We start from the raw sequence: 12,753 nt of genomic DNA on the forward strand, positions 1-12,753 counted from the left end.
ACCAAAGGCAAGGGAAGCAAGGGCAAAAATGAACTTTTGGGATTTTATCAAGATCAAAAGCTTTTGCACAGCAAAGGAAACAGTGAACAAAACCAAAGACAACTGACAGAATGGGAGAAGATATTTGCAAATGACATATCAGATAAAGGGCTAGTGTCCAAAATCTATAAAGAACTTAGCAAACTCAACACCCAAAGAACAAATAATCCAATCAAGAAATGGGCAGAGGACATGAACAGACATTTCTGCAAAGAAGACATCCAGATGGCCAACAGACACATGAAAAAGTGCTCCATATCACTCGGCATCAGGGAAATACAAATCAAAACCACCATGAGATATCACCTCACACCAGTCAGAATGGCTAAAATTAACAAGTCAGGAAATGACAGATGCTGGCGAGGATGCGGAGAAAGGGGAACCCTCCTACACTGTTGGTGGGAATGCAAGCTGGTGCAACCACTCTGGAAAACAGCATGGAGGTTCCTCAAAATGTTGAAAATAGAACTACCCTATGACCCTGCAATTGCACTGCTGGGTATTTACCCTAAAGATACAAACGTAGTGATCTGAAGGGGCACGTGCACCCGAATGTTTATAGCAGCAATGTCCACTATAGCCAAACTATGGAAAGAACCTAGATGTCCATCAACAGACGAATGGATAAAGAAGATGTGGTATATATACACAATGGAATACTATGCAGCCATCAAAAGAAATGAAATCTTGCCATTTGCGACGACGTGGATGGAACTAGAGGGTATCATGCTTAGCGAAATAAGTCAATTGGAGAAAGACAACTATCATATGATCTCCCTGATATGAGGGAGAGGAGATGCAACATGGGGGGTTGGGGGGTAGGAGAAGATTAAATGAAACAAGATGGGATTGGGAGGGAGACAAACCATAAGTGACTCTTAATCTCACAAAACAAACTGAGGGTTGATGGGGGGAGGGGGTTGGGAGAGGGGGTGGGGTTATGGATATTGGGGAGGGTATGTGCTATGGTGAGTGTTGTGAAGTGTGTAAACCTGGCGATTCGCAGACTTGTACCCCTGGGGATAAAAATATATGTTTATAAAGGTGTAAAAAAAAAAAAAAAAAGAAAAGAAAGAAAGAAAGGATGAATACCCAAGTTTTGTAGCAACATGGACGGGACTGGAAGAGATTATGCTAAGTGAAATAAGTCAAGCAGAGAGAGTCAATTATCATATGGTTTCACTTATTTGTGGAGCATAACAAATAGCATGGAGGACAAGGGGAGATGGAGAGGAGAAGGGAGTTGAGGGAAATTGGAAGGGGAGGTGAACCATGGGAGACTATGGACTCTGAAAAACGATCTGAGAATTTTGAAGGGGTGGGGGGTGGGAGGTTGGGGGCACCAGGTGGTGGGTATTGTAGAGGGCACAGATTGCATGGAGCACTGGGTGTGGTGCAAAAATAATGAATACTGTTATGCTGAAAAAATAAAAAAATTAAAAAAAAAAAAAAAAAGAAAAGCCCTGTCCCACAAATATCTATAACCCAAAGGAGGGTGCTGTTTTTGCTCTACTCTAGCTCACACCAAGCCACTTATCACACTTGGATATGGCAAAACCATTGAGAGGTCTTCATTGGCCATTCTTCGAGACCAAATGCTAGGTGCTTGGTCACTTGGTGGAGAGGGTATGTGTGATAAAAATAAGGAAAGCTAACATTTATTATTTCCTACATCTAGGCACAATGTTGAGCACTTTACATGTACTATAATCATTATTTATTTATCACTTATGATAAATCCCCATTTTATAGATGAAGAAACCAAGGCAAAGAGAAATTAAATAACAATACCATGCATGCTGCCCCCAGAGCCAGTGTTGGTAACTGTTATATCCCTCACTGTGCTTTTTTTTAACGCATGGGAGTATGAGATATGCATATGCATGTATAAATATGCATGCCTTTACATAATGTATAATTGAAATGACAACTTAAGGGAATAAATCTTTAACAAATAACATAAGCATCAAATAATAAGCATGGAAAGACTATTAAAACAAGAAGACCAAAGATTTTATATTGACTTTCCACCATGTAAACCTAGTCATGTCTCTTTTTGAGGTCCTCGTCTGTGAGGAATAAATAAGAATCACTTTGTGATCTCTGTTAAAAACACAAATTCCTAGGTCCCAACTCAAACCTACCTATTAAATCTGTATTTCAAGGAGCAAAGCCCAGTAATCTGTGTATTTAATGACTGAGCCAGAGTTACTTATCCATAATCTTCATAGAAGTTTGAGAAACCTTGGACTATATCATTCTGGTTTTCAACCCTAGCTACAATTCAGAATCAACTTGGGAAATTTAATAATACCCATCGTGTGACCTCCCTCCCCACCCTGACTGAACAACAACAACAACAACAACAACAAAACAAAAACACAAAAACAAGAATTCTACTCTTTTATAAAGCTTTTGTTTAGTTGCCAAGAAAAGCTTGCCTTTCAAATGCTCAGAAATGTCTCTAAATAGTCAGTAGTTTCATGATTTGTCTGAACATGCTATGTATTTTCTAGTGACAGCGAAGAACCTCCTGAAGCCCTTTCTGATAATGAAGTAAACATTTCTATCCCGGTAAAATATGAAGTTGGACTTCAGTTTTACAGGTAGGAGGAAACTGCATTTTTATGTTGATGCCTTTCTACAAACCCAGTGGTTCTCAAAGTGTGGTCCCTGGCCAAGGGCATCAGGAGCACCTGGGAACTTGGGCAAATTCTTGGCCCCACCCCCAATCTACTGAATCTGATTCAGTACTCTGGGGCCCAGAAATCCGTATTAAACAGGCCCTCTGGAAAATTTTCATGCCCTCTAAAGTCCTAGCATGCTAAATAATCTTATATGTGAGGTGCTAATGATCCTGGATTGCATTAGCAGACCATTCTAAACTCATTACCAGTCCAGTCTAAACTCTGATGACCTAGAAGAAGTAATTTACAAATGCTAGTGTTCTTAGAGGTCACCAGCATATTTCTTAGCCCTAATTTCTTGTTGTGAGGGATCTGATCAGCCTGGCCATTCTGGACACACTAGATTAAATCTTTCTTATTGATGAGGGCTGTTTACTTCTTGCATTATTCATAAATTGTCCTTTCCCCTAAGAACTTTCAATCTATCCAAACACAAATCATATTGGCTATGTTTCCCACTACAAATTCCCTTGCTTAAGCAAGACTCCAAGCTTTTGCTAAAAAAAATATATATATATGTGCAATGTATATAAAAAGTATGAGAATCAGAGGCAAGTTTAGTCTAAAAGTCTTATTTTATTAATTTATTTTCTATGGCACTTTGCTTTTTCTGATAACAACAAAAATGAGAGGATCATAGGGTATATATACAAATAGATTTTGTATATATTACTTAGCCTCTGAATTCTATTTGCTGTTTTCTATCTGCTATTATCCACTTCTCTTGGTACAATGATTTTTGCCAAGAATTTTTCATTTTATTAAAATAAAATTTTGGCAAACACCTATATATTTTTATTATACTTCATTCCACCAAGTTCATCCAAAGAACATGGAGAAGTTGTATGGGAAAGAATGAATTTTTAAATTTAGCAGTAAATATAGGTCTTTAATATGAAAAGCTTAACATTTTTTTAAATCTATTTAAAATTCAGCACTACTAAAAATATTAAGTTTTAGCCTCATTATTCACAAAATATAAATGATATTAGTGAATTAATAGAAACTTTCACTTGGTAACAATGAAACTTTTATTTTAAAGTTGTATATATTTTGACATTTTAAGGCCAAATTAGCCTCAGTGACTTACTGAACTAAATTATATAGTCTTTCTCATTCTCACCCTCCTCAGAGAAGTAATTGTAGGTTGCAGGGTAAAAGAACTTACCTCTTACTTGAAATCTCTACAAGTACTTTCTGTGGGATTACCTGGTATAAAGAAAGAAAAAGAGTGAGGTCAAGTAAAAGTTAAACTTTATTGTGTTTTGTTTTTCTTCTTCCAATTAATTCTAAGCTCTGCAAGTGAATACCATATTTCAATTGCGGCCAATGAGACTGTCCCTGAAGTTATTAATTCTACTGAGGACATTGGAGATGAAATTAATATCTTCTACTTGGTAAGAATCTACCTCTAAATTAGTATTGTCAAGGAGTAATTTATAAGCTTATAAATTAAATGAAAGTATTAACAGACACATAGAAACACATTGATTCAACAGTTAATCTCCATATTCCAGAATATTTTTTTTATAATTTCACTATTTTGAAGCAATTTTACTCAAAGAATTACTCATAATTATACTTTGAAGCAATTTTAAAAACTAAGGCACAAATTTCCTCCTAACACATGCTTCGGTTGACTTCCTAGAAAAAATAAATTTATAAAACCAAAGAGACACTATCTATAAACCTATAGACTTTATTTACATTATTTTTTCAGTATGAGTGAGAAATGCACTTATAAAAAATAATTATGACTATTTCAGAAATTGATTACTTCAGATATCTTGGTAATATTTTACTTTACTCAACAAATAAATACATATCTCATTCTCCTCATTGCTGCCTTCCATAGGTATCATACTATAACTTTTGTTCCTCCTACCATATCCTTAAGTGATGTTTTCTATTACAATAATTATTTTTATCTTTCAATGCCTCATAATGAATTTTTCCTAACCATTATAGCAAACAATTATGGAGCTGAACCAGACTTCATTTTAGGTAATGCCTACTTACAGACACAGACTAAAGTTAACATTACTCAAGTAAAAGAGGGTCCAATTCAAATGATGGATTTAAATATGTATTCAGAAGTATGAAATAATACAACATTATTATATGTGAAAATAGTCTCAATCTCTTTGGGAATTGCCAACAGTGGAAAAGGAAGTTCTCTTACAAGTAAAATAAATGTATCCTCTCAAGATTCATTCCGTTGTTTTTATCTGTGCTCTTTGCTAAAATTTCTATGACAAGCTTATGGCGGAAATTAGCATGAATGACAATCACCTTATTACTGAAATTAAGTTTTGAAATTTTGGCTGCCAAGTTCTTCTAGCCCTATTTGCTTTTCCTAGATTAAAGAATTCAACAAAAACACAAGGAAGGAACAAAGGAAGGAAGGGAGGGAGGGAGGGAGGGAGGGAGGGAGGGAGGGAAGGAGGGAAGAATGAATTTTGAATATTATAGATCTTCATATGGTTTACTAGGGTCCAAACTTGAAACAGGTACTCTTAAACTATTATAAATAATGCTGATATAAATAACATTGTTAAGAATATTCCTGACCATAATTTTTTTTATCTCATTATTTTACTGGTATAAAACTTAAAGTTGGAGTAATGGAATTGAAAAAAAAAAAATGTGAACATTTTCTTAGGTAAGACCCATGAATGAATTTACTACTAGAAATGTACCATAGAAAATTATTGGTGATACAAAGATTTATTCTCGGAGATACTCTTTTTTTAAGTTTATTGGTTTATTTATTTGTTTGTTTGTTTACTTATTTGTAAGTAATCTCAACACCCAACATGGGGCTCAAACACATGACCCCAAGATCAAGAGTCACATCTTTCCCAACTGAGCCAGCCAGGCACCCCTGGAAAATACTTATACCAGTGTCATTTATAGCAGTTTAAAAATTGAAACCTGGGAACAATATAAAAGTTTAACCACATAAAATTGCTTAAATAAATTATCAGATAGTTATTAAAGGGAGAGACAGCTAAAGAGGACACATTTTAGATTTAAAAAAAACTAAATTCTGCTATTTACTAGCTCTGTGACTTTGAAAGTTCTTTGTTCCCAATTTAACCTTGTCTTCTTATAGGTTAAATAGGGATATTAAGAGAATCTACCTCATATGGTTGTTAACAATGTTAAAGGCAATAATGCAAATAAGAGAATTAGCATAGTGTCTGGAGTATAAATAAATATTGAACATAAATAAATATTGATATCATGGTTATTATTAAGCAGCTAATGAAAGTCATATTCTCAAGGAATCTCTAAGTTTATGGGAAAAGACCATGACAATACATTTTATAAATGGGGTGCCAAATCTTGTATTTATTATGATACAAATTTTATAATGTATACATATATGCAAATGATAGGTAAATTTTACACTAAAGTGTTACCAATGTAGTAGAATTGTAGAAAACTTCCAGTTTATTTTCAACATTTTCAATGTTTCTGTAAAGAACATTGTTTTTAATCAGAAGGAAATAAATGTTAATCGCAGATTACATGATTTTTTTTATTATTTACCAGAAAACAGATGGAATTAGAGTGGGAGACCATGGCAGGCAAGTTTAAGGCGTATTACAATAAGAAGGGACAAGAGTCAAGGAGTATGCTTAAGAGACCAGGCACAGCTGGTCAGGAATTCCTAGAATTCCAAGATTAAGGGATGCATTTCGTTTTTGGCAACCACAGGGAATTGTTTCAGATCTGTGTAACTCCCAGTCCAAAAGGCTCAGTTAGATAGATCCGTTGGATTTTCTGGCATCTAGATTAAGGAGCTCCCTACTCGCCTAGGAATTCAGCCTAGGGAAGATGTAAAGAAGGTGTAGGTCCTGAAAATTATGCTTGAGTGGAAGAAGAGAGGCCCATAGCACCTGGTTGCTCCAATTCAACCTGTGAGGACTTTTGAATAGTAAATTCAACTTCCTGATGAATTTCATCCTGCCTGGCTTTCCTTCCCTATGTGCTACACTCACCATTGGTGGCATGATGTGATATTCAGTGGGAATTGTAGTTTAGTAGATAAAAACATACAGGCAATGAGAGAAGAATCAATGTGACTCTCATCCAACTGGATTATCAGTCATTATTGACACAGTAGCCCTAGCTAGAGATAGGATAGTGAAAGGAAGCAGATGGTATTCTGGTTTGCCTGTGCAGTGGTGGCAGATGCCATGTGGCTGGGCTGAGAAATGATTTGTGGGCCTAAGGGGTTACAGCAGACTGGTTGAGGCAAACAAAATAGACTCACCTGTGCTGAGTGGGTCGAGTAAATGTTCTCCTTTCTTCCCACCTCCAAAAGACTAGGAGGAAGATGATGAGCATAAAGAAATTTAATTCTGACTTTTCTTAATCCCAGTCCTATTTTGGGAGTGGGAAGATGAAGGAACAATATACATTATAGCTGATACATATGGCACTATTAAGCATCCCTATTTTATTCTTGTTTAATCATGCCAGTTCTCTGTCCAGTGCCATAAGCTGCCTGCATGCACTTTCAGATTCAAAATATTATACAACTTAAATCAGTTAAGGACAAATGTCCTACCGAATGCAGAAAGGGTGCTGTTGGAAGAGGAAGAGAGGATTAATTTTTATTTTTTTTCCTGTAGATTAGAAAGAGTGGACATTTTCCAATGCCAGAACTTAAGTTGTCAATTTCATTTCCCAACTTGACATCAGATGGTTATCCTGTGCTATACCCAAGTGGATGGTCGTCTTCTAATGTAAGTCATGTGTGCTTTGGAATGACATCATAATTATTATCTTCTTCAATTTGTATTTAAAGCCTTTTGTTCTGCATGCCACTTGTGATAAAGAGCTTTACCAAAGTGACCTGGAGAAGAATTTAGAAAATTATAAATAATAATAATAATTTCCACTGGCTATTTAATAGATGCATTAGTTTCCTACAACTGCTGTGGTAACAAATTACCCCAAGTGGGTGGCTAGAAACAACAGAAATTTATTCTTACTCAGTGCTGGAGGCCAGAGTCTGCGATCAAGGTGCCAACAATGTTTGGTCCCCCTGGAGGCTCACAGGGATGCCTCTCTCCTAGCTTCTGGGGGCTGCTGTCACCCCTGGCATGCCTGAGCTTGTGGGAGCATAACTGCAGTCTCTGCCTCTGTCTTCACATGCCTGTCTTCCTTGAGTTTCTGTGTCTTTGCCTCTTCGGTTTCTTACAGCACACTCATCAGTGAATTTAGAGCCCATCCTAAATGGAAGGACCTCATCTGGAGATCCTCAATTACAACTGCAACAAACCTGTTTCTTTTTTTTTTTCTTTCTTTCAAGATTTTATTTATTTATCTGAGAGAGAGGGAGAGAGAATGAGCACAGGAGCAGGTGGAGGGTCAGAGGGAGAACCAGACTACCTGCAGGCAGGGAGCCCCAAGATGGGCTCGATCCCAGGACCTGGAGATCATGACCTGAGCTGAAGGCAGAAGCTTAGCCAACTGAGTCACCCAGGCACCTCCAAATGACCCTTTTTCCAAATAAGGGCATGTTCCCAGGCTCCAGGTGCTAGGACTTGGGTCTTTTTGGAATACTTGTCAATCCACTGGAGTGGATTTTAGATAACTACTTGTTGACTTGTGCCTTAACATGTTTGTTAGAGCTTTAATATTTTTGAGGTGATCAAACATCTCTAAAAAGAGACTTCTTAATTGCTCCTAAGCAATTTAACAGCTGCACGTAAAACAGTAAAGCACTTTTTTACTCACTTATCCCAAATAATAGCAGTATCACACCTATTTTGTACCTATAGCTTTGAATGAGTCAATGTGATAAATTGTGTTGGTTCAGTCTCTAAGACAGAAAATCACAATGAATGTTGAAGTAATGCATGCATATTATCAGCATTTGACAATTGGTCTTCTCTTCAGAGACTTTTTTTAAGTTAAAATATTCTCAGAAATCAAGAGTAAAAACAGTGATAGTTGGATTATGATATTTAAATGTTGCCCTAAAAGCAAGGTAAAATTAAATCTCTACCATTTCTGGGATGCCTGGGTGGCTCAGTCGGTTAAGCCGCTGCCTTCGGCCCAGGTCATGATCCCAGTGTCCTGGGATCCAGTCCTGCATCGGGCCCCTTGCTCAACAGGGAGCCTGCTTCTCTCTTCACCTCTGCTGGCCACTCTGCCTGCTTGCACACTCACGCTCTCTCTCTCTCTTTGACAAATAAATAAATAAAATCTTAAAAAAAAAATCTATACCATTTCTCTCTAATACAAAAAAGCAGGTTAGTGAGGATGTAGAAAGACTAAAATACTTTTCCTATTACTTACTAACTTCAACCTTATTACCTTTTATTAAGGCTGTAGAGAGTTTTGATGAACAAAATGTTTATTAGAGTAAGTCCAGAAAAACAATCTAAGAACTAGCCGTCTTATAAACATGGCATCTTAACATTTATAGGGCTGCTGATTTACATCGTCTTCCCACATAGACCAAGTATCTTACCCTTGGTGTTTAGAGACTCCTGAAATATTATTGGATGAATACACAAATACAGATGAAAGCTCATCTCATTTTTGTTTCACAAACCATCGTATGAGCCATCATATTGAATAACAAATGCCAACCCTTTTTTTTCCCCACCATAGTTTTAATTTCTTTTCTCTCTCTGTATTATGGGAATTTACAACTAATATTTGATGAAAACAATAAATGAATGAGCATGTTATACGATAGTAAGTTCTACTAGCACCCTTCCTTTTCGATAACAATCTCCCTGATATCTATTATAATTCAAAAGTAGCATGCTAACAGTCATTATTACCTGGGAGTTGGTGTATATGGCTACTACAGAATAGCTTCTTCCATATTGCACACTCCTGAAGATGGATCTTTCATCTGTGACAATGGCTGTCACTCAGATGCTTCACGTTATTATACCAGGTCATTTTTCCCTCTGACATTTGACATTGTCTGATAAAAGAAATATTCTTACTTCTTAGAATGCGAACTGCAGACCCAGTAGCCTTCAGGACCCTCTTGGCGTCAACTCTGGGAAGAAAATAATTATATCCAAACCTGAAGATCTCAAAAGAGGCACAATTCCGGTAAATACAGATAACCAAGACAAGTACTAGTTTTATCTCATGCCTTTTAAGTGAATAGATTCAATATCAACCTAAAAATAGCTATCTTGTAAAATATCTTCATATGGTATCTTTTTGTCAAATGACAAAGGTACTAATATGTACCTCTGATCGTTTAAACAGGACTGCAGTACGTGTAAATTTGCTACCATTACGTGTAATTTGATTCCTTCTGACATGACCCAAGTGAATGTTTCACTTATCGTATGGAAACCAACTTTTATTAAAGTAAGTGATTGCATCGTTCTCTGCAATTATTGAATTATTGAATTATGTTAACCAGTGTTTGTTCATTACTTAGTATATACCAAGTACAGTGCTTCTGTAGAAAGAACTGGAAGTGTAAAAATATGTGGTTCAAACCTGGCTCTACTTAACCAACCAAGTGGGTCTCATTTTCCTTGTTTATTCGTAACTAAGTTATCTCCAAAGTGTGCTTCCAGATATATACTTTTGTTTTCAGTCTCTTTTATAATTTTTTTTGTACCTCTAGAAATAAACACCTATACAGTATCAAAGTTTGCATTTATCTTAACACTATAGAACCCAGTTAAGGGACAAAGAATTATAGAGAGACAGTGCTTGACTCCTTGACACCATTATCAACAAATAGAGCTAACACATATTGTGGATTTATTGTATTAGATCAGACTTTACATATATATATGTATATATGTACACACATTTATATATACTATATAATACATAATTTATATATATGATATATGCACACACATTTATATATACTACATATACTATATATATATATATATATATAAAACAGGAGGATATTTTTTAGCTTCTTATAGTCATATCTGTCTGACAACAAGCTACTTTAAAACTTAATCCATTGTATTTTGTATGGTTTCTTTCTCTCATAGAAGTGTTTGGTTAATTATATGAAATTCCCATTTTTAACGTTTGATCATAACCTAAGTTACAATTTTCATAAGTGAAAAATATTAAGTTGCAATTTTTATAAGTTACAAACTTTTGGATATTGGCAATTTTGTGTTTTATCCTACACAAGCTCCTATATAAACTTCATTACCAGAGTGTAGCTATTTCATATCTAGCTGTATGAAAGGGGGCAGGGTTTGAGGTTTGTTTTTACTAAGGATAAATCTGAAGAAAATGATTTAGAAAATTGTTGCATTCTATAACAAGGACCTAAGTGACAATTTGAGTGGAGAGAAGAAGGATGGGTCGTCGTTTGAAACCACCAGTTCCATGTGGATGTTAGTAAAACCAGTGTTTTTAAACCTCTCAGGAAAATCTCAGTTTTAAAAATTGCACTGCTTAAACATGACTAGACTAGCTCTTACTATGATTAACATAATATATTGAAAATAAATTCTGTTTGCTTTTCAGACACGTTTTTCTAGCTTAAATCTTACTTTAAGGGCAGACCTTCAGAGTGAAAATACATCACTGATTTTAAGTACTGGCAATCAAAAAAGAGAGGTAAGAGCAACTCTAAGTTTTGAAAACATTATACATTTCACTCTGAATTTTGTGACATAATGTTTTATAATTGCTTATAGAACCTAAAGCAGTGACTAGCTAGTCACTAAGTCTTAACAGACACTTTTTGCTTCAAATTGTACTTAATTAACTTCAAGTGTGATTTCAGTCTTCTTTGTAAGAAACTGGGAAAAACCATGATATTTACAATTAACATGCCATGTTTGACTTTACTGCTTGTAACTGTCACAATAAATTGGTGTTTTTACTTTCCCCTTGATAACAAAAGATGCATTTGTAATTTTCCTCCTTAAAAACTGACGTTATAAAATGCAGTTGATATCCGAAGAGCAAATTTGAAAAACACTTTATAGAAAGTGACTGTACACTTCAGAAATAAATGTAAATTTTGAAAGGTTTTCTTCATTTAGTCATTGGGAATTCAGAAGCAAAAATGAAATATTATTCCCTCGTACAAATTCACACTTCAGTCCTTGGGAAAAGCAAAATTGTTTGAGGTTTTCTCCCTCCTGCTTCATTATAAAATAAGGCCAGAATACTTGTTACAGATGTGGATATGTAAACATTTCTCCTCTTTTCATGGGGGAGTTTAAATATCCTATGTGGATAGTATGAGTCATTAATTTTATTTGTACGTTCCTAACATTCAGATATTATTTAAAATTTTCTTATTTCAAATTAATACTTGGGGGGTGAAAGGTTGGGGGCACCAGGTGGTGGGTATTGTAGAGGGCACGGATTGCATGGAGCACTGGGTGTGGTGCAAAAATAATGAATACTGTTATGCTGAAAAAATAAAAAAAAATTAAAAAAAAAAATTAATACTTATTTCAAGTAGTTCCAATGTCAATGACCCCTGGTAAAAGAATATAAGCATATAATATTTACTTACATTATAAAGAATACTGATAAATGCAAAGTTATTCCACATGCAGAGAAGCCAAAATTTTACCAGTAAACACACCCCCAAAATGAGTATGAAAAATATTGTAAAAGAGTACTTTTGATTCCTAGATGTGTTTCGTCGAAATTTTATAATTAGCTCCATTTCCCCTAATGTTAGTTTAAAACTCCCCTCGGAACTATCATTCAACATTTTATCCTAAAAGAAAATTATGCCTACATTGTTAAAATTACTAAAAGTGATCATTTTTCAATTGCGTCATCTTAGAGAAGTCACTGATCCCATCCAGATTTCAGCTTCTGCATCTGTCAGTTCAGGGAATTATTTTAGATGTATTTAAAATCTGTCCTAAAAGATCTTATTCTGTACATATGTATACTCGTGCCAGCTCTGCATTCCCAAAGCATCAGCAGTGACCCACACGGAGCCATCTGAATAGTTTGTATCAGTATCCAATATATGTAAATATCTCCCCATTCCCTTTTTTACCTCCAGTCTTCCCTT

At 35.4% G+C, this 12,753-nt stretch overlaps 1 protein-coding gene across 1 annotated transcript in view; it reads left to right on the forward strand.

Annotated features, from left to right (window-relative positions):
- ITGA1 (integrin subunit alpha 1) overlaps window positions 1–12,753 on the forward strand; it is a 173,104-nt gene that overhangs the window by 148,302 nt on the left and 12,049 nt on the right. The window contains 6 exon segments of the mRNA XM_047728897.1: window positions 2,556–2,645; window positions 4,021–4,123; window positions 7,370–7,483; window positions 9,717–9,821; window positions 9,984–10,088; window positions 11,232–11,324. Of these exon segments, the coding sequence (XP_047584853.1) occupies window positions 2,556–2,645; window positions 4,021–4,123; window positions 7,370–7,483; window positions 9,717–9,821; window positions 9,984–10,088; window positions 11,232–11,324 (610 nt within the window).

Source organism: Lutra lutra, chromosome 5 (genome assembly GCF_902655055.1).
Source record: "Lutra lutra chromosome 5, mLutLut1.2, whole genome shotgun sequence".
Taxonomy (NCBI): domain Eukaryota; kingdom Metazoa; phylum Chordata; class Mammalia; order Carnivora; family Mustelidae; genus Lutra; species Lutra lutra.